The 23,749-nt window shown below is 43.9% G+C and overlaps 1 protein-coding gene across 8 annotated transcripts in view; it reads right to left on the reverse strand.

Annotated features, from left to right (window-relative positions):
• The window catches only part of RYR1 (ryanodine receptor 1), a 946,449-nt gene that overhangs the window by 684,666 nt on the left and 238,034 nt on the right, over positions 1-23,749 (reverse strand). For all 8 annotated transcript variants that reach the window (XM_069644325.1, XM_069644324.1, XM_069644319.1 and 5 more), the window contains 6 exons: positions 17,269-17,485; positions 16,486-16,590; positions 15,385-15,488; positions 14,184-14,267; positions 3,020-3,179; positions 273-420 (listed from right to left, as the gene is read on the reverse strand). In XM_069644325.1, coding sequence (XP_069500426.1) covers positions 273-420; positions 3,020-3,179; positions 14,184-14,267; positions 15,385-15,488; positions 16,486-16,590; positions 17,269-17,485 — 818 coding nt within the window. The remainder of the gene's footprint in view (positions 1-272; positions 421-3,019; positions 3,180-14,183; positions 14,268-15,384; positions 15,489-16,485; positions 16,591-17,268; positions 17,486-23,749) is intronic.

Below are 23,749 nucleotides of genomic sequence, written 5' to 3' on the forward strand. Positions count from 1 at the left end.
ATACAGATGCACTAAAACTGCACAGACAACAGAGATACATTTGCACAGAAATGCAGACAAAGGCAAGTTAAAGAGACTAAAATAAGCAGGTCAGCTAAAGCAAAACACAGTGACAGAGGTATCTGGTAAGGTTAAGCACGTTATATATGATTAGATAGTCATAATAACTAAAGTAAGACAGAGGGGTATGGGGCCAAAGCAGGGTTTTGATTGGACAAAGAGGTTAGGGTTGAGGCTAGAAGGATTAATGGGATTATTTGCTGGTTACTCACTGGTGTCCTGGTCTGGGGGTTCGATGTTGTAGCCATAGCCTATTAACGTCCGCACAGCCTCACACAGGCTGTCACGGTTTGTTTTCTTGGTCCGTTCATCCAGGAGATTGTAGGGGACCAACCGAGGGTTGCGTTTGTTTTTAATGTCCTGTGGGAAAGAAAGGGGATGGGATAAAAAGCAGAGTGGTGAGTGCTCAAAATCGCAGAGGACAGAAAAAACTGAAAAATCAAACATGGACTATCAAAGTCATCTTTGCAGCTCAGCCTTGCCTTTATTGGACTGGCCTGCTCACCCAGCCTTACAAATAACCAGTCTGTTTTTCTTACGATCTGTGAATCATTAAACACAAGTGGGGTCCCATTTTTCATTTACTGGACTGAGAGGTGCTACACTTGTCTGGGCTACTAGCTTAAAGGGAGTTCCTATAGGCCCATGGGAAGTCATATATGTAGCTGATCTGTCCTGGAAACTTAGGTTGCTGTGTGCATTTGTCACAGATATATAATTAATTACTCACACTATGGTACCCTGAGTTGTTGTGTAAACTGCAGAAAAAGAAAGTCTTTCTCTGGACTATAGGCACCCAGAATCAACTGTATGCCAATTACATGCATTAGACATCAGGTGTCACAAAAGCTACTCAACCACTCGCACAGTCAAGTAGTTTTTATGAAGGTCGAGTACCATTTTCAAGGTACTAAACTTTGCTGGTGAGTACACTGACATTTGGGGATATTTGAACATTTTATTTGGCTTTTACTGCAAACAAAATATGTTTGCAGTAAATGTCGGTTTCACTGTGTGTGGCTGGCCTCTGTGTGGCAGCAGTGCACCACAAATGAAGTGGGCTTATGGTGACATGCAACATTTTACCGAATGTGTTGGTAAATGTTTTGTCACCCCTCACCATGGGTTCAGTGCATTTGTTTTAAGTTGAGGAGGTAAACTAAATTACTCAATCTGCCGTTCTATCAGAATTTTTAAAAATGTGCAAGGCCTGAACATATGATCATGAACAACACAAACAATGCACACAGATGAGGTATATGGAGGTTGCATGACAGCAGGGTTCAAAATTTCTAGAAGCTACTTATCTTCTGCTTCTAGCTTGGGAGAGCCTGGTTAGCTTGAAACCAATAGCTACCAGGAGCTACACTTGGCTCAGAAAACCCAAAAGGGGGCCTAGGGGTGGGTAGATGACCTGTACTCTCAATTTGTCACACATAGAACACACAGGTCTAAAACATCATTCATTTTCATTTTACTGTCGTCAATTTGTATAACCTATCTTTCCCTCCAACCATGCTAACTCTGCCCTCCTGGGGGTGTAAAAACCCTAGTATGTGCTGGTGTGCCACTTATCTAGGGTTAGGCGACAAGCAGAAGAGGCTTGCCCTTTCTAATTCAGATAATGGGTGAGTTTCTCAGTACCAGAATCAAGATCACAATTATAAAAACACACTCCTGAGGTAACTGGGAATTGTACCCCAAAGTGTGATGGAGGCCACACAGGATAGTTCTTTCTTTTTAATTCTCCTGTTTAGCGACCCCACAACAGGATAAAACAGCACAACGCAAAAAAAGAGTTATGCTCGAAAATCCATCCAGCTCCAAAAATTGCAAGCCAGTCTCTTTTGCTGGTGTTGGTTTTCCATTAGTGTTCCTGCAAGTTGTATTCAATAGCCACGGGAACCAAAAGGCTACTTTTGGCTCTGCAGGCCATTTGGTGTCATCCAAATATAACTATGTGACATTAAATTTCTGTATTTGAAAATGTTGATAAAGTAGAATTAGAACCCGTCCATCCAGGGGTGTTGCTACGCTAATGTCGGGACTGTCAGGGCTTGGGGCTAGCTAGCCTTTTGGTTGTAGCCTTTGAGCTTCTATCTGGGATTGCAACCAAAAGACCCAGGGCTATAGCTCCCTCAACCCCCCCTAGCAACACCTCTGGGTCTATCACATATTTAAACATAATAGATAATACATAATGTTAAAGCATGGCTCTCATGATGTGGAAGTTAGATTTGAAGTGCACTGGCTCCCCAGCGGTAAGTAGCCCCTGCCTACGGGGTTATGCCTGACACCCAGAAGCTGGTTTTAGCTTCTCCTCATCATATCTTAATTTCGAATGCTGTGACAGCATAAGGGTCATCATGATATGATGTGTTATTTATAAGGTGCTTAATACCAAGAGGTGTCTAAGCGCGGAACGAACCTGTCTTGCTTCGTGTCGTCTTTCTTCCAAGGCAAGCACTTTGCCCCTGAGCTATCCTCCCGAGACATCTCTTTTGGTCCTTCTCGGTAGAGCATTTACAAATATAATTGATTGTGAAAAAAGTAACATTTTAAATGTAAAAAGAGGGTTTCTAATTGCTGCTTGCTTTTATGAAAGCTCCATCAGATGCATAATTCACAAAAGGACACAGGCACATGTATCCAGTCCCATGGCCCCATACAGCCCCCATACAGTGCAATGAATATCTTCTTTAAAAGATTATTGAAAAGCCAGAAAAGGCATTTTTGGTAACAAAGCAAAGGGATTATGTCCCCACGTAAATTTAGCATGAAAGTAACTCTGCTGGTACATCCAGGATATCAGTTTTCAGGACAGAGTTTTCATTAGAAAGGAACAAAAAAAACTTGGTAACAATCTGAAAGCAGTATTCAATGCAAGTTGAAGTCTTTCTGCCCACCAGCCCCAATCCTTTTTAATCCTGCTCTCCTGGAAAGGTTTGTTCCCTGTCACCTGCACCATGCTGTATGTCCATCCTTGGTTCACTCGGTCTCGTGCCCACACGTTATGCCCATTTTCTGCCAGTTTGTCCACTAGGGTGTTCTGTGCTGGTGTCAGCTTGACATGGGAGAGATCGAGAGGAGCTGGTTTGTACCCATTGGACATCACATACCTGTAATGTAAAAAACAGAGAAACAAACTTGGTGGTCATAAGTCTCACAGTGACAATTTACTATGACTGATAATACAGTTCAAGGCTCTCTTTTGCTACATCATTTGCTTTACCAAACCACTGCTCCCTCGCCTGACCTGCCAATGGTGACTGCATCCCAATGTAATGCTCCCTACATCTGCACACATCTGGGCATAGATACCAGATTCCCAGTGATTTCTCTTTTTCTGCAAATGCCACTGGATACTCTCCAGTAAACTATGAAGGCCACATGTCCGTCCTTCCTTCCTTCCTTCCTTCCTTCCTTCCTTCCTTCCTTCCTTCCTTCCTTCCTTCCTTCCTTCCTTCCTTCCTTCCTTCCCCGCCATGTGAATTAATTGCACCCGCTGTCACCTTCTGGTGCTGTGCTTTACATTCCCCAAACTATTAGCATGTCACTCCCTTACTAATCGATTTTATGCCATTCAAGGGCTGTGGCAACCCACATCTTCAGAGTATATGACGACATCTAGTATGAGTATTTACGCCACATATTCTATTGCAAACACTAAGGAGTTCTAAGCTTTTCATTGTGGTAGGGGATGATACTTTATCACACACCTGCTATCCTTGAAGCCCTCAACACCAGCCGCAGTCCAGTGGAAGAAAAGCACTGGAGGGTCATCAATTTGTTATGAATTGTTTGTGTAAGTACTGACTTAAAATTGCAAGGTTAAATAACAGGGAGCAAATATTCAATCTCCAATTAGTTACCCAGCCACCTGGAAGTGCGGATACCCATACCACATATTTCAGACCTTTGACCTCAAATCACAATTGTTCCAGTGCTGAGGTTAGCAGAAAGAGCAGTAACTGGATCATGAGGAGATCCGATTGAGAGCAGAGAATGCACAAGTACTGGTCTAATCATTTCTGCACCTGCCCCAGATAACACCACTATTTTGAAGTCCATGGTAGTTATGGAAGGAGAACTCTCAGAATATGAGCAACACACAAGGGTCTGGTTGTTTTTTTTAATAATATTTATATTATTTATAATAATATTTACTGTATGTATGAGCCCTAAGTAAAAAAAAGGCCACTGATTATTAAGGGAAATGCTATTAAACCCATGATTCACTGTAAACAGGTTACATAGTGAAAGGCAGAAAACGACTCACATGTGCTGTAATACTTCATTCTCGTGAATTTTTCCCTTTCAATCAATGAGAAGTGTAACATTTTTGTTCGTACTGTTGGAACATATTTTCTCAGCCCAGTGATCATGGGGATGAGAGGCACTGACCAACCGCTCGGCGCCAGAGTTTCATGCAAATTCTCCCTGGCTTACAGAGTCGTAGAGATGGCTGGGATGAGCAGTCAAAATAGAGAGAAGCAGGGTGGCCAAATACATGTTATGTTATTGTGCATTTGTATAGCGCCTTACATACCATTGGTATGATCTCAAAGCGCTTCTGGGTTGAACTCCCTTGGGGACCAGTGGAGGGAATAGGGTACTCTATAGCACTTGGGTGCACTCTGTATATGTGCAGCCAGTGCCGGTTGCGCGTTGGTGGCTGCATTCTAACACAAGGTGCTGTGTGGTGGTTGTGAGAGATCAGTGGAATGTGAGGAGCAAGGTAGTTGGTCTCCGAGTCTGTTTTCTGCAGGTCGTGACCCTGTGAAAGAGATCTATGTGTGCAGCTAGGCAGATTTTTTCGTCGGGTATCGTTGCGTTTTAGCAGGCTGTTGAGGTGTTCATGAAGTAGTGTAGGTATTTTTGCAGCTAGGCCAAAATTGATCGAGGGGTATAGCTGCACTCTATTGTTTGTTGGTGTAAAGTAGAGAGTGAGCATATTGGTATGAGCGATGAGTGGCTCTGCTTAATGGTAGGAGGCCTCTGATTCTGATTACTTTCGGAGTACAAGGTGCATGCTTTGTTTGTCCTGGTCATTCATGGTGGAGGATCTCCAAGTCATATTCTCCAGTCGGTGCAGGTATGTTATGTTCGCTCAGTTGGAGGGTCCTTGAATCTGAGGCTCTGTTTTAGGTGTCAGAGGGTCTCTGTTTTTGGTGTCGGAGGGCCCATTTTCCGGGTCCCTGGTCATAATTCATGTAACATCCAATAAGGGAATGGCTACACAATAATGTGAGGATAAAATAGTACTTTAGCTTCTGAGAAGGTAACTAAACTGCTGTGCAGGTTAGACATAGTTAAACTATTCAAGATGGAGAGTATTTTCAGTGTTCAAAGGTCTGGACCCTACCACTTAAGAATGACCCAGTTAGGGTCACCGCTAATGTCTAATGTCAAATGGATATTTCTGATAGAAACCAATTTGGGCTGTCAGCGCCCGATGGGCACCTAAGGATCTATATCTGCTCAAACGTGAGTTAGTCTCTTAAATAAATGAGTGGGAAACACTGGACAGCTTTGGAGCAGCTAAACAAGATACTGGTCCTGATGCTCTGGTATTCCTCACAATGCTAGGTGTAGACCCAGTGGTAAATATTCGGCTCCATCCCAAAGTCCTGATAAAGCCTGTCAGCATTGCCATCTGGCTGTAAAAATGGGACTACAACAGTGGCAGTCCTGCTCTACCATTCGTCATTACCAGCTGCGGTAGAGAAGGAGGTTCTGCATGCCAGATGACTGGAGACCAACTAAGGAAGGTACTAATCCAGAGAAATGACAAATTACAAAAGATAGAGTACAGTTCCTATTCAAACAACACTTTAGAGGTTCTTGATTGTTATGTGGCTTTTATAGCAACAGGGAACTGGTGCTGTATACTATGGGTTCTGAGTGATCCAAATAATTCCGCCACTTCGTTTCACACCTGCAAGGGGATGAGCAACAAGGCTTTTTCTGGAAGCAAGGTATCCATGAGACTTGCATCCCAACACTGGCTGGCAAGTTAGGGAAAGGGAGCACTGCTTGCTCGGTTTGCTCAGACACTTGCAGAGCACTCGTCAGAGGGTCTTGGCAAGATGGAGAGCAGGAGAGATCCTCACGATCCTCATCTTCTTGTCAGTTCCTCGATAATGATGGCATAAAATCCACAAAGTATGTCACTGTTCTCACAAATTTCTATGGTTCACCTATGACAAGATAAGGGTGCAGAACTCCAGTTTAAATGGGAAAGTTGGTAGCTGTATGTACACCTATTTTCCAATCACAAGGTTGTAGGAATTCCAACTTCTGGTGGCCAATCAGTGAGTGGGGGCTGCCACATTCAAACTTCCCAGAGCTTCTTCATGAGCTATCACTGAAGATGCTGATTCCTTACATATTCTGAAGATAGTCAGGTATCAGGACAAATTTGACTCTGCCTCTGCAGTCCTCACCCTTCAAAAGCAGGCAGAAAACATATCTGTATTTGGCAACATAGATGGACTTATTCATTCACAGGGAACACGTTTAGTCTGTGTGACTCAGTACTAGAATTGAACACAGGGGCTCCAGCGAGTGCACCTCAGAGTACAATTCTAATTTGAATCCTAATTTGGTGAAGTCTGCCCCCAACCAATGGAGCAAGGTTTACTTGTGCATGAACATGGTATCTTCGGAACAGGCTATCCCTGAGAGACTTGGGGCCTCCAAATGAGCATATCAGAGAAACATCACTGATGAATCCTTGGATTGGGTGACATTGTGAAAAAAGTTCAGTCAAAGACAAAAACGTGAGAACCTCTTGCCAGAAGAACAGTTTGGGAACAGCAACCACAAACGTGTAATATAAAATGGAAAACTAGGCCCCTATATAAATATATTTTTATATATATATATATATATATATATATATATATATATATATATATATATATATATATATATATATATATATATATATATATATATAGAGAGAGAGAGAGAGAGAGAGAGAGAGAGAGAGAGAGAGAGATATATAGAGAGAGAGATATAGAGAGAGAGTGCAGACTACCGAGTATTCTCCCCACACTTATCAACACGGACCAGACAGGCTTCATCGCAGGGAGGACAACATCTTCCGAGCCCTGAATTTAGTGGAAATAGCAACAGGGAACTGTCAAGAACTGGCCATACTCACCCTGGACGCAACCAAGGGTTTTGATCACATCGACTGGTCATTCATGGACCTAACATAGAAGGCATTACTTCCGCACCATGGTACTAGCTAACTATGTGGCCCCCAAAACGTCTCTAAGAATTAATCAACATAAATCGGCCCACATTCCACTCACATGCGGAACAAGGCAAGGATGTACACTCTCTCCGCTGATCTTTGCCTTAATCATGGAACCCTTTGCCCACAGAGTCCACATTAAAAACACTATCGAAGGAATGTTGCTAAAGGGGAAACAGTACAAGGTGTCCTTGTATGCCGACGACGTGACGTTGTCACTCATGAATAGCCAAAGCTCATTACCAGTAGCCTTGACAGAGCTGGAAGCCTTTCGACGAGTGGCAGGCTTCTCCATCAACTACAACAAGTCGGCCGCCCGAGGAGTGAATCTAGCAAAAGAGACGCTACAATTCCTCTTCCCAATCTGACCTCTGAAATGGAGCACCACAACGACCAAATATCTGGGAGTACACATTGCGGCCGACCCCAAAAAGTTATACGCAGCAAACTTTCCCCAATTATTCAACGACCAAAAGGCAGACCTCAAGAGATGGGAGACGCTGGAGATTTCTCTCATAGGGAGGGTGACAGCATGCAAAATGAACTTACTACCAAGATTCCTGTACCTCTGTACGGCGCTGCCAGTGGAAATCCCCCCAAAACCCTACTTCAGCTACAGAGACAAGTCCACTGATTCATATGGAACGGGGGGAAAGCGTGGATTCCTCAGAAAGTAATGACAGGGGTGGCTAAATGGGGGGAATGGGAGTACCCAACCTTCGCAACTATTACTTGGCGGCCCAGCTAACAAACTCCCTGGCATGGACTGACCTTGCGGACCCCCCAAAATGGGTCAAGATTGAACAAGCCAGAAGCCTGATCCCGCTTAGCAACCTTCTACACACATCAGCGGCTGCACGCAGGCAATGGCCAGCAATCCTCTCATCGACCAGGGCTACTTTTAGGGTCTGGGACAACATACTACCGATGACAAAGATCCCCAAGGGGCTGGGTCCCTTGGCCCCTATCACCCATCACCCACAACCCAGACTTCGTCCCGGGACTGCAGGCGGCGAACTTCTACAATTGGACCCACGGAGGACTACGAACTCTCTCACAACTATTCAAAGACGGATCCCCTTTAACCTACTGGAAACAGACAGGTTCACCTATGCACAGCTGCGTCACTGGATCTCTCAGCCAACAATCCCAGGGCACTTTTCCCCCTGGAACTCTCTTTATCGGAAGGCCCCAGGAGAGGTCATATCTCTAAACTCTACAAGCTATTGCAAGAGGACATGCTGGTGCTGAGACCGGTATACATGACCAAATGGAAAACAGACCTGGGGCATAGCATCGAGGACTAGACATGGGTCGACATCTGGTCCAGAAACAACTCTGCCTCCAGATGTATCACCAACAAAGAAGGGGTGCTCAAATTGCTCTATCGCTGATACTACCCTCTGGAACGTCTTCATCACTTCAAAAGCTTGTTGGATACAAAATGCTGGAGGAAATGTGGTGCCCGAGGAAGATACTTCCATATGTGGTGGGAATGCCCACGGGCGCAATCCTTTTGGGAGCAGGTACTCCAGACAATAGAAGCCATCACCGACCGCAGGCTGCCGCTGACAACGGGGGTGGTCCTTCTGGGCATCCCGCTGCTGGACTGCTACCCAAGATCTGGTCCTACCGCAAAACTGATCACCCAGCTGTTACTAGCAGCCAAGACCTCACTCGCCCGCAGATGGAAATCCAAGGAGGGCCCCCTTCTTCCCCTGTGGTGGGCTAAAGTCTAAAGGATGGGACATTTTAGTGGTGGAAAAAGTCACGGCAGCCAAAGAGGGGACTTTACCCTGCTTCATGAACTGCTGGGACCCAGTCCTAGAATATCACAGAGCCTTCCCAGCACTGACCTTCCAGCCACGACAGGCGAGACTCACCCTACGGCCCTAGGAGCAGTTGGAAGAGACCGTAAGAAGGGAAGGACTCAGGAAAAAAGGGACCAAGTCACCAGACCGACTGCATAAGGGGTGGGGGGACAAGGGGAAACTACGGGGTTAAAATTAATATCATTGTCACTGCATAAATGCGATACCTGTAAACTGCTGCATCCAGATTTAAGTAAAGTTGTTTTAAAAAAAACTGTATTTCAAAGGCAAGGTGTCAATTAAGTGAATTACAGAAAAATAACTATTACTGATCACAGGAAAAACATATATACATTCTGGATGTTGCCTAATTGGAATCAAAAAATAGGGCTCCTGGTGTGGAACCTATTCTACCCAGGAGGGTTAACTAGGAAAACAAAAGATACAAATGAATAGGTCCAAGGGTGCTAGGCTCAGAACAACGCCTCCACATGTATTATCAAACTCTGCATTGCTAAGGAAGGAATCACTCTTCAATAGTATGTTATAGAGATAAATCTCATTTTTTTATATTAGAGTTGTGTGCAAAAAGGCATAAATCCAACATTTAGAGAAATTAAGACATCAAAATGGTTTGCTAAAACAGAACGATCAGACAAAAAAATTGAAAGATATTTACAACACACAGTGCCGAAAAACATTTTTTTGGGACAATCTCCAAATGCCTGAGGAGCTCCAGCTCGTACTTTTTTGCAGACAGGCTGCCCATGCTGCAACCCTCACAGGTACTTTAAAATAAACCCTGCACTTACTGCTATATATATGAGACAGTTGTTACTAGGTAACCACACTCACCTTGAGCCATATATATTCTTTAGCTGTGCAAGCCGGGTCTGTTTTCCCACTGATACCACCCTGGATCAGCATTTTCCGACCTCCAGTGAGAGGTAAGACTGTTTCCCTGCATATAATAAAAAACTTTTTTTATGCCTTTTTAAACGGGGACATGTTTAGCTTCAACCTCCCTTTGCTTCTCTCGTTCTCTGTCATTTGCAACAGGATCATACAGAGACCAGCCCATGCGGCTAGCAGATCTCAAATTTAGCGCCTGTGAAATCTATTAACCCATAGGTAAGCTATGTGTGTTTTTTGATTTTACATCAATCACACGTGATTCACTCAAACTAAATAATTTTGGCTCAGACAACCCCCCTGTCTGTAGTCTCCTTCCCCTGCAGCACAGACGTCAATCTACACAGAACTCCGTCCTGATGAAGGCCGTGTTAAAGATGAGGCACACCTAGCCCACCTACAAACGGCTGAAACCCCTGGTGTAGACGCACTACTCCCCCCAAAATTACAGCACATTAATGCTGTTTACGCAAGAAAAATAATTTTGTGTACCCACCATTGTTCTATGTGTTTTCCACAAATGTTGACTTGAATATGTACACTGTAATATGTGAATTTCTTGGCAAACCCTAAGAGTCGGGTTTGTTGCACACACACAATTTGGAGATTGTCCCACAAAATGTTTTTTCGGCACTGTGTGTTGTAAATATCTTTCAATTTTTTTTGTCTGATCGTTCTGTTTTAGCAAACCATTTGATGTCTTAATTTCTCTAAATGTTGGATTTATGCCTTTTTGTACACAACTCTAATATAAAAAAATAAGATTTATCTCTATAACATACTATTGAAGAGTGATTCCTTCCTTAGCAATGCAGAGTTTGATAATACATGTGGAGGCGTTGTTCTGAGCCTAGCACCTTTGGACCTATTCATTTGTATCTTTTGTTTTCCTAGTTAACCCTCCTGGGTAGAATAGGTTCCACACCAGGAGCCCTATTTTTTGATTCTAGTCTGTACAGCCCGTGGCTGTGGGCATCGACCGACCCATAACAAGGTCAAAATCTAGCTATAGTAAAATAAATTTCCATTTGTCATCTATGGATAACGTCAACGTAGTCTCGTATACCGATGACTATTTTAAACAACTTCTAGGGACCACCGCCACACTACGGAACGAGGAGGGTGTGCTCACTAGAGGTTTGACTGAGGACCAATTAGAAATACTCAATCAAAAGAAAAAAAGAATAATTCGAACAGATCTACATGGCAAGTTCATGCTCGAATACTTGAGGGCCGGCATAATACCCGAAGGCCTCCAGGTACGGAACATCCCCAGGGTATTTACAGATAACCCTAAGTTCATGAAAAACTTTAGTGGGGTTGGAAATAAATGCAGCCGCGATTGGTTGATTCTGGTTATAGACACGGCTAAAGAGGAATGTGAAAAACAAGGCGCTGAATTAATCGATTTGGAAAAAAAGTTTCTCGAAGACAAATCCATTCAAGATGCTAAGGATAAGCTGGATAAATTGGAGTTGGAAATCACCAAGTTCAAAAATCTGACACTGGACAGGAAGGTGGACAAGTTCAAAAAAGACCTAGCAAACTATTCAGAAGAAAAAACCTATCTTTTTTTCAGACCTACATACTACACAGATTTACAAGCAAGCCAAAACTACAATCGGAGAAATAGATCAGTCAATTTTGCAGGGACCTCCTCCAGTGGTAGTGGAAGTACCTCAAGCCTACCGGGATCTACAGTGCAACAGCAACCACAACCTTTTTTTCCCAGGGGTGGACAAAGAGGAAGACCCAGGAGACGACCGACGCAACCAGGACAGCGAATGAGAACGCGCCAGTGGTACCAAAACCAAGGACAGAACCAGGGATACCAGTCTTCATCTTATCCACCCGCTTTATGACCCCACCAGAATTAAAGCTCATCGCCAAGGGTTTATCCTTCGTCCCTGCCCAAAAGGCACGACCTTTTGAGATTGAATTAGAACTGCGGAAATTCTTCAGAAATGTACGTTTGAAACATTTTTTTGAAGTTTACTTACCTTCGTGCAGAGACACTGGACAACAACAACCACAGAATAAGTCAGACAACACCACAGGTTTAAAAGAACAATCCAAGTTCTATCCTCCACCTGGCTCGACTCCCGTCGAGATCATAACTTTTGAGAAGATAGTCACCAAGACCATACTAGCCGGTTTTAAAAAAGACAAATTCTACAGCGATAATCTTGACAAAGAAGAAAGGATTGCTATGAGAAATTTGGAAACCGACAGATCAATAACAATCAAGCCCGCAGACACAGGGGGCGGCATAGTCGTTTGGGATACCTCTGATTACAACATTGAGTGCCTACGACTACTGGGCGATCGAGAAGCTTACCTATCTTTGGAACACAACCCTACCAAGGTCCTCCAAGACGTAATTGCAAGCCTCACTCAACACGCCCTCACGCAAGGTTGGATATGTGAAGATGAGAAGATGTTCTTGAACAAAACCAACCCACGTATCCCAGCCTTCTATGTCATCCCAAAGATGCATAAAAATTCAGAAAGAAACGCCCGGTAGACCGATTGTATCGGCGTGCGAATCCCTCCTGGAACCTTTGTCCCTTTACACAGACTATTTTCTAAAACCTTTTGTAATCAAAATGCCCTCCTACCTAAAGGATACCACAAACACTATTAACTTACTTGACGACATCATCCTCACCACCGATAGCCTCCTTGTCACACTGGATGTCGAGGCCCTATATACATCGATACCACAACAAGAAGGTCTAGAAGCCATTTGTTGCCTAATTGTAAATGTGCTCACAGGTGTCACACCATACCAGGATTTTCCACTGGAGGTATTTCACTCCACTGCTGACTTAGTATCCACTAGTGCTTGTTTCCCCATAAGCCTTCCTTGTCTCACTACAATATGATTTAGGCCAGAGGCTGCATGCCGTCTGCTGCTAGCAACAACCGCCCATTTAGAGTACCTTAGGACGCCTCACATTTACCCTACCCAAGGTGCCCCATAACCAGAATGTTGGTTTGGCCAGGACGGATTACTGCTTCAAAGCCCATTGAGGTCTAAAGTGACTATTCCCTGCACCAACATGCTCAAATTCTATTCTTGAACACACAATATGCAAACCAACTAAGACACCCTTGAACACCCCACCTAAAAGATATCACACGAAAGAATGCTACACCTTCCCAACCAACTAAAATGGCATAGTCCTGATCATCACATCCTTGCACTTCTGGCACCTAAGGCTGTCCTCTGGACATAGATTCCTCAAGTGCTAATGCCCCAAACTACATCGAAGCTGTTCCACACACAGTGCCCACGTACTTTCCAACTGCAAACCTCAACATTACAGCAAAGCTATCAAAGCAAACCCCTCCCTTCCCACTAGCCAAACGCAGCCCCCCCCCTCGTTCAGATAAGTCAGCGCACCAAGACCATGCAATTGCAGCAAAGTGCAGTATAAAACCCAATAACATAACATAACAGGTGATTGGTCATGCCTGATGCCAACAGCAAATGTATACAGAAAATAAGAAACTGCTTCCATTCAATGTTGAATGACCCCCTTTTGAACAATAAGAGAATCATGGGTATTTGATAGCAGCTGCAGGAATCTCTGCATCTGACCCCGCAATCGCCTTCGAACAGCGGCGCAGTAACAAGTGTAACATCTAACGGTTACTGAAATGAGGAAATCCAATGTCAAATGAAGTCTGCTTCACCACTCAAAGTATTCAAGTCATTTGAACATGGGGTTGCTGCAGAGTTCTAAATTCTGACTGCGATGATTTGGGGACATATTGAATGGCTTCTATGCCACTGTGATGTCCCTCTTAATAAGCTTTATGAGCCTGTTACTTTTCTACTTTGGATTTAAGAAATGCAATTGAAAATGTTCCTTTCCATGCCACAGATCACTGATGTTGAAACTGCTTGAAAGCATGTCTCTTAACAGAAGCTGGTTACGGGACGACATATGCTGTGCCAAAGGTATCCAGCATAAAACCACTGAAACGCAATTGATTTCCTTTGTCTCCAATATTGCCAGGAGATTATTTGTTTTTTGTGGATGCTGAATAGTGTGTTGATTTAAAAATTCCCAGAACAGTTCCAGGTACTCAGAAATAGTGGTTTTTATAAAGGTGTTAAGGGTACATACGTCTTTGGCAGCTTGATCTTCTTAAGGTTCTCTTCGGCCTTCTCGTCTGCCATGCCAACATGGCAGCCAAGAGCTAGCAGTGTCCTATCAGGAAAAGAAATTAAGAGAGGGTGAACACTGATGAAACCACAAAACGTAATTTCTCTGCCTTCTGTAAATGAACACTGCATGGCTCCTGCCACGACACACATGAACCTACACCTGTACTTAGGATACAGCAGGCACTTTTCATTCATACATAACAATCAGGTGGATACAGCCTTTTCAAAGGCATCTCAGGTCATACAGGAAACTCTCAATGCAAGAGAAACACCCTTGATTCTGGAAACCCTTTAGAACTTTTCCTTTCTGGAGATATAACTGTTTTCCCGTTGCTTTGAAACGTATTTCACAATGGGGGTTCACTGATATGTCATCACACACTTTTAAATGCAGATATGAAGGACTTGTAGAGCAATCTCAGTCATTCATTGGTTCTTTTGTCTACAAGAGGGCATGTGGTCACCTTACTTTCTCCGGTTTTCTATCTGATATTCCCTTTGTGATTTCTTGGCATGTTCTCCAAAGTTTTCAAGAAGCTGCCTATATTACTCACCTGCATTCTGCCAGTATGGCTTTGTGAGTCTTTCTGACCCCCCCACCACCCAATCCATGCATCCCACTGATAACAGTTTGTGAACCGTAGATCTAGGAATTCGGAAATACATTGCTATTCTCTATTCCTAAATATCCTCTGTGCCTAAGCATCATGAGAATGTCTCCTACACCCTGATGTTTTCATACCATTCACCCTCAAAGTATGCATCACCTCCAAGTTATCGATATCATGACCCTCTAAGCTCCACATTGATTCCACTAAAGATTAAATCCAATTGCCTGGTGAACATACAGTTTCATATCACTGCTGCATGATATTACCAGTCATAATCATTCCTCCTACAAACTATTCTGTAACTTTGGCTAAATAGTCGTGAGCCAGGTCTGCAGCATTGGTCTTTTAAATGACCATCCACATCTGGAACCCTAATACCCCAAATGCCTGGCACCATGTAGTCATCCTAGCTATACTTAATTGTTATATCCTTCTGTAAATGTGGTCTTCCCTACGCATTAGCTGCTTATTGTCCTATAGATTGTTCGTTCATACTGCATTTCAATGATGCCCATTCTGCTCTCCCTGCCACTCTTCAGAGAAACTTACTTGAGGGTTTCTCCCGACATCAGGAGGTTGTAATTCCTCTCAGGCTCTGGAAGGCTGTGGAAGTCCAACAGACAGGGATGCAGCCTGGTGTTATCATCTCGAACCTGAAGGGACCAAAGAAACATGCGTGGATGTACAGAAAGGATAGTAAAGGAAGAGATCAAAGAAAGGAAGGTGCAAGATGGGGCCACGTGAATAAAAGAAAAGAGAAAAGGAGGATGGAACTAGATGATGAACAAAAGCAGAGCGCAGAAGGGTAATGGCAGGGGTAGCAACAGGAAAACAAAGGTACTGGGGGAATGGATGGACTTCAAACAGTGACTTAAGACATAATGGGATAATCACTGCAGTCAGGATAAGGGATTGGCTGTTGAATGATATTAGTAGAAGGGAGTTGTTGAACAGAGATAGAGAAATGAAAAAGGTTTAAGAAGAGAGAGAGTTGATAGGATTGGAAGGTGAACAAAGACAGGAAGTCATTAGATGATAAGAAAACATATGTAAGTGCTTCCAATAGTGAATGAAGACTGCGGACAGGGAAAAGGATTTTGCATAAGATGAACTTGTTATTTAGCCATAAACACGGGTGGGGTAAAGGGTTCCCAATACTGGAGACTTTGCCAATCTTACAATTACCATTCAGCACTAATCATGTACTCCCTTGTCACATGGCTGTCAACACATGTTCCCACAGGTTTGCAAACCGGTTTAGAGGGAGAGAGAGCCTGACATTCACAGTAGTGCAAAACATTATTAAACATTACAATACTGCCAAAAGTCTTCAAATTCCCCCCACAATGTTTAATATCTCAATTCCTTACACAAATGGGATACAAAAAGAAATCAGTAAATATTAGTTGCAAATATATCGAAACGGTAATGATCTAGAATATAGAGAATGAAGTTGAGTATATATATATATATATATATACACATACATAAATACATTCATTCATATATATACACACACACACACACACACACACACACACACACACACACACACACACACACACACACACAGTGAGAACTAAAGGTGCACCGTATTTGTGTTTCATGGCATGTCATGCCCCTCCCCATGTACTGTGATACATCACTCACCTGTCCGAAGGTCCAGCCTTGCTCTATCCGTGTCAGAGCCCATAGCTCATGGATATTTTCGGCTAGTTTTTCCCGGATGCGCTCCAGGTGTGGAGGGAGGACAATCTGAAAAGCAAACCAAGTGATAGTCAAAAGGGGCAGTCAAAGAAATCGCAGTGAGCTGATGGGTTCAATTAAAAAAGATGACTCTAGCCAAAATAAGTAGATTCCCTGTATTTTCTCCCCATAGCAACAGCAATAACTAGGCAGGCTACTGTTGCCAATGACCATACAAGGGAAAGGTGGTCGGCTGTGACAATAGTGTGAACCTTTATCATAGGGTGGCTAGCTATTTGTGTGGGTGATGGATGCAATTCCATATAGGTTTTTGAGGGCGGCACTGGTTGGACAGACATTTGTAAGGCTACCGTCAATACACAAGACTTGTACACTTAGAGGCCAGCGTTGTGGCGAATGTGAGACTGAAAGGAAGTGGATGAGGCCAGTGTTGTGGGAATAAGGCTACACAGTCCAGTATGAGACAATTGATGATGGCAGCGAGGCTACAGTGATCCTTGTGGGATATGTTATTTGGGAATAATGCAAGGCAAGGAGTGTTGGGACTGGGGATTTAGGGTCATGACTGAAGGAAAACCAAAGATGATGAGATTGGCAATTGCGGATCGAACATAGAAACATGCATTTCCTCTGCTCTTCCCCTCCAAAGCTTGAATTAGTTTGGTCACTGCCACTTTGAATACTTTCATGCAGTCTGCCTCCTGGGTTGGCCTTGGGCCTTCCTACCTGCACTGTGTCGACAGGGCATGGGATGAAAGATGTGTTGGACAGGGACTTGGTTGGGCCCAGAAGGTTCCGAATATCCTCAAAGTCATGCTTGTACTCTTTGATGGGCTCCACCCTCATCCGGTCCCTTGGAAGGAGAGCTTCATAGCTGGGGGCATACCCCGGGGGAGGTAGGTACTTGAAGTCACCATGGCGACCACCCAGAAGAAAGCGAACTCTGGAGGGACACAAAAATCAAAGGAACAGGTGAGTGGCTGAGAGCCCACAACCATAAGCCCAGAGGAGCAGTGTCAGGGAGCCCCAATCTCCAGGCTAGAGGCTCGAGCAGGATCAGATCATTTTGAAAATCAACCAAACAAGCTTAATATGACAGATCAAGCATCACCAGTCCTGGGGAGCTAGGCAGGCAAAAGTAACATTCACTGGACCAGAGAACAGACGATTGTCAGACTGAGCCTCCATCATCAGAAAAGAGAAACAGAGTAACACAACACAGTAACCACAGGACCTGTAAACAATGCAGCAGCCTCCAGCCCCTTTGTAGCCAATCAATAAGGAAGAGGAGCCTATCAAGCAGATCACAAGAACTGAATCACACAGCCCCAATAAGCAGGCACTGTTAAGGTGCAGACAGATCCAACATAGCCCCGATTGCCAGGTCAAAGGAGCTTAGTCACAAAGCTCAACCCAGAGCAGAAGAGGTGGGTCATAGACCTCAATGCATTAAGGAGCTGAGGTAGAGACAGAATTACCAGGTCATCAGGAGATGTGTAAGAAAGCATATTGTAGATTGAAGGCAGATCAGAAACAGACACAATCACTATGCACAGCAGCTTAGTAACTGAGCCACATATACCAGGCTAGAGGTGCTATATCAAAGGGACCCAGTGGGAATTTATTTATTTATTTATTCAAATTTGTTGAGCGCACATCAGCCCAGAAGCATCGTGGCGCTTGTTACAGAAATCTTAGTTGCAAAGGAGACCGTAGTTACAATCAATACATAAATTACATAGGAAATATATACAATAGCAAGGCAGTATATTTACATGGCTTCCTGAAATTTGCTAGTTATTTAGCAAGGAACAAGGTTTTCAATTTCCTGCGAAAGATGGGAAGTGAGTTTTCCGTTCGGATGTCTGAAGGGAGAGCGTTCCATGTCTGTGCTGCAATGTAGGGAAAACCTAGACCTCCGGCTTTGGTTTTTTTGATGCGTGGGGTGCAGAGTAGGTTGGCGTATTGCGTCCTGGTGGGACGTGTGGAGGAAGGTTTGAGGATGGTGTCTGAAAGATAGGACGGGGCGGAGAAGGAGAGGCATTTGTGAGTGAGGGTGAGGATTTTGAGGGTGATCCGTTCTTTGACTGGGAGCCATTTGGCTGAGAGCCTGGCCTGGGTGATATGCTCTCTTCTTGGGATACTGAGAGCGGCCCGGAGAGCGTTGTTCTGTGTGATTTGTAGTCTATTTATGTTTTTGGCTGATATGCCTGCTAGGAGAGCATTGCAGTAGTCCAATTTGGCTCCTATGGTTGCCCTCGCTATGAAGAGGCAGTTAGGTTTAGAGAGGTAAGGCTTAATGGCGTTTATAAGTTTGGTAGTGTGTGCGGATGCGGAAGTGATAGCGCTGATTTGTCTGGTCATGGATAGTGAGGAGTCAAGGTATACTCCCAGTGTCTTGACGGCTGTGGACACGGGAATGATGGAGTTGTCAATTGAGAAGTTGGTGTACAGTTTGTCCAATTTGTCCAGGGTGTTCTGTTGGCCTAGTATCAGTATCAGAAGAATCTTCTATAAATGCGAATTCTCCAGATTTCAAAGGGGGTTAATACCTCAGGCTCTGCCATACGTGCAATCTCTCAGAATCGTCCAGGTAAAACCATCTACTAGGCCACCTAGGTGAGCAAGCCCAAAGAATATCCCAAGTCTGACTTCATTCTGGCTTTTCCTAGTGTGCTATCACCCCAACTCTTTCAGGTGCACAAAGCTTGAGGATGTTCTTTGTACCACGTATGCAGTCCCTCATGATTTTCGAGGTGTGCAACCCCTTTGGACGTTCCTGTAATCCGTCCAGGTAATCTAGATGCGCAATTCCTCAGAATTTCCCAATATTTCACTACTCTGTTCACTATAAGCCTTTTTGGTAACTACCGGTCTAATCACTCACAGCTTGGTCGCTAGCAGCCTAATCTTGTATGTTTGGTCACCAGGGGTCTAATCACTACATGTATGGATATTACTGGCCTAATCACTATCCTTTTGATCACAACTGTACAGCCACTAGATGTTTTGTAACGTACAGGCAAAGCAATGCATTTGTGGTTGCTAGCGGCCCAATCAATCTACTGTTGGCTCTAACGGCCTAATCACTATCTTCCAGGTTGCTACCAGCCCAATCACTATTTCTCTTGTAACTTACAGGCTAATCAATGTATTTGTGAGTTGCTACCTGTCTAATCACAGGATTATCTTCATGTGGCAAGGCTAATCGCTGCATTTTTGTGTTACCAGCACTCACCATGCCAACACACACACTATCCCTAATCCAAATCACCCTATCCAAACCCCTTTTCTGGTGGCTGCCCGAGAACCTCTCCCTCTTTCATCCTCCCATCCGATGCCCATCCTCCCTACCTCTCCTAAATGTCACTTTGGCTGGCCCGAGCCTGCACACTCCACCTTCATTACCTTTCTTGTCTCTGTGTAAAAGAGGCCCCTTTCCTCTGCCTCCTCCTGCTGTCACACATCCTGGGTCTTTAAAATGTCCAAAAAGATGCCGCAAAGACCTTAATGACTCACACCAACCTCATCTCTCTGTGAGCATTGTCATAGACACACTGATTCCTGCCTCACACACTGCCTCAGCCACTTCCACCCACTTACCTCCCTCACTAACAAAGGCAGAAATGTTGGACTTTTGTGACCACCAAGGCCAGGTTGGCTGGCTTGCACACCCTCTGACTTTATCCCTTCTTGCTTGGAACACATTGCTGTCCAGCTACTTCCACCAAACCCTCTCCCTCATCTATCAATCAACATCTTCTTCAATCCTTTTTTTCCCTAAACACATTGTATTACGTTTTTCCAAAGTATGGCAATATATATATATTAGTCTTGCAAACTTAAAAGTCACTAATACCATCTCGGCAGCTCATTCCTCTACTTCATCTCACCCCTTCACCGTCCATCTTGTTGTAGAATCAAAGAACATATAACTTTTTTATAACTAGCATGAACTTTGCAGAACAAGAGTATAATTCCACACACCCTCTTACGCTTCCATAGCATTGTTTTCCTGACTTTCACATGTCGTTCACACATATTTCAAAAACAGCACTTATTGCAATCCATGGAAATTAAACAGGCTTAGATCCCAAAGTCTTTTAGGGAATGCTAAACCTTGAATTTCGTCTGACATAAAAATAATAAATGGTACCCATCTTCTCTGGAAGTTTTTCTCCCAGTCACATAATAATCAATGTCAATCTGTCCATATTAACAACTTGCCATGCCTTGGTCATCCACAATTTCCTTAATTCACAAATCACTAGCTTAGCTGCCAGTAATAGCTGCGTTATTAGATGGGCCATCCCTGAACAGGCCATCCCAGCAAGGTTATCAATCGCTCCCAATATGGTCTATAATAGGTCCTCATCATATATGCACTCTTATTTTAGAACACACATCCAGATAATAATGCCCGATTTTAGGACAATCCTATAAAATATGTCTCAAACTACCCCTCCCTCCCCAGTCTCTCTACAGCGATCTGGCTTTTTAGGGTCTACCCTGTGTGATTTGTCTGGGGTATAATAGCATTTGCATAATATTTTCATTTGTGTTTCAGCATATGTAGTTTCCCCTCTAACTTTGTACATAACTGTTAGGGTACATCCTCCACTTGGTCCTCTTACCACCTTTTTAACTGTAATGTGGGTCCACTTTCGTTTCTGTCTCTCCAAGAGCCCTGTATATTTCAGAGATAAGTCCTTCCAAATTGTCTGCCTCAGAAACAAATTCTCTCTAAGGGTGTCAAAGCTCTAGCAACTTCTTTACGAATTACCAGCTGCAACAACCAGTGTCGCAACTGCCAATATTGAAACCAGTGTTTTTTTCGCACGGTTACATTCTGCCTTACACTGTTCAAAATACTTTATCATACCCTGATTAATAAGGTCCTGCCTTGGAGCACTGAGCCCCCACCCAGTCTCTAAAGTTCAACCTATCTGCATCCCATGTGTCGCCTTTGTTTTAGGATTTACATACAGACTCCGCTGCCTATGTAACTCGGAAGCCATACCGGCTCCATAACGAGCCAGAGTTTTTCAGATCTCTGCCGCGACTATTCATTAAGTACCCTAACTTGTGCTGGAAAATAGTATAGAAAATTTGCTGGGCATTGCAATTCTACATTTTCCCTACTTGCTAGTACTTGCTAGTGCTTGCTAAAAGAACAGCATGGGGTTTGCCCAGATAAATACACCCGTAAAGGTGTTAGTGGAAATCCTGCCAACTAAACGCAAATCATGCAGCATTCATAATTTGTGGTGGCCAGTCTGTTAGGGTTGGCCCGCCAAACTTCCATACCCACAGGCACATCCACACAGATGTGGATTAGGATGTCTGGCAGATCCCAATCATGTTCAAACTGGAAAAGGCATTCAACAGAGGCACCTTTGTTGACACTGAAAGAGCCTACAAAGGCAAAAAGGCAATTTTGGCCGTCCCTCTTGGCCTTTTTTAAAGAAAGGTAAAAAAAACAGAGGGGCTAGAGGGCTTCTAAAATTACTTGTATCTGAATTGCCACCATATATGGCCATTTGGCTACCAACACAGTAATAAGGCTGCAGAATTGTGTATTCAAAAACAAAACCAGATGAGTACCACCGGTCTACTCTCCAACAGACTTTCTGTTCTGGGTGAGAGAAAGAAATTACCCATATTACCAAGGGCGCCACATCCAAAATATGTTTCAGTTACAGGAGGACTTCAGTGACCTCAGTAAATGTCCCTCTGGAAATCCGAAGAACGCTGAGGAGACTCACAAACTTAAACAAAGGAACCTCAAAAATAGAATTCCGCCCTAACGCAAACCATGCTTATCCTCCTCTCCCTCAATCCAATGTCCTTTCCTCATCCCTCTCTGCTGATGCCAGCTTCTTTGTCTCAAAGATTTGTGAGCACTTGACTGCCCTCTCTGCCTCCTCAAATCTTTCTTTTCCTACCAACCCCCATGTGCACCATCCCCTCTCTATCATAATTCCCTCCCACCATATCAGCACAACTGGCAGCTATCTTCCAATCTGCCAAGTCATCTCATGTTCCTATAGAAGACCCCTTGCACTGCAGATAATAAAGGTACTGGACCTCTTGCCTGTTCATACATATCTCCTTTCTTCAACCTTTCACCTGTCTTGGCAACTTCCGAGCCTGCTCCAAGAGGGCTTCTGTTATACCCATTTTAAGAAATTCACAGATGACCCCAACACCACAGCTAACTATCTGCTGTCTCCCTTCTTCTCCTGTATATGCCTGCCCTTGATTGTGTGTTTTTAACTGTATCACTGTAAACCTAGATGCTAATGGACTGAGCGATCCACTTCAATCTAGTTTCCCTAGCAGACAATCCATGGAAACAGTACTTCCCCATGTCTCCTGACTTTCTAACCACTGTCACCTCTGCCACATTCTCTTCAGGCTCCATCTCGCTGCTGCCTTTAACACTGTAGATCATCCCTGTCTCCTCCAGATTCTTGCTCACATTAACTTCCGGGGCACCACAGTGGCTTGGATCACCAACTACACAGTTGACAACGCCATCTCCTAGCACTCTAGTACCCCTCTTGCTTTATTCCTGTTTAGAATACCACAATGTACATCCTCTTATTCAATTTCTCATAACATCTATTTGGCTGTGATACTCAAATCTTCTTTTTTTTCCCTCCATCATCCCGGAACTATGCTCCCTCATCACCAAATACCTCGCCATCATTCAACATTGGATGGCGCTATGTTGCCTGCTGCTTAACTCCTGAAATACTGAAGATATATTTCCTGGCCTCCAAGGTCTCCACCCAAACCCTTGTCTACATCCTTTCCAAATGATCTTCTAACATCATCCCCATGGTTTGGAATCTGTGGCTTGTCTTTGGCAGCAACCTCAAGCTCCCACAATGTATCACTCACATCTGTCAAAGCTTATTCTGCTGAACACCCAGAGAGTCTGTCGCCATTTTACCTTTCAGTACACTAACACACTTACCTGCACTCTAGTTCTTAGCAGTTTGGATTATTGCTCTAGGCTGTTCATGGAGCCACTCTTCTACTCCTTTTCATCTCTCAACAAAGCACTTAACATTGCTCCCCATATCCACTACACGCTCACGAGCTCCTCAACCATGTCGCCTCTCCAGCTTCATGTGGAGTGATTTTCTTTGCAAGATCACTTTGATACAAACTCATTTGCATTGTCTACAAATCTATCCAT

The sequence above is a fragment of the Ambystoma mexicanum genome, chromosome 2p, assembly GCF_040938575.1.
Source record: "Ambystoma mexicanum isolate Mex_15411 chromosome 2p, UKY_AmexF1_1, whole genome shotgun sequence".
In the NCBI taxonomy this organism is placed as follows: Eukaryota; Metazoa; Chordata; class Amphibia; order Caudata; family Ambystomatidae; genus Ambystoma; species Ambystoma mexicanum.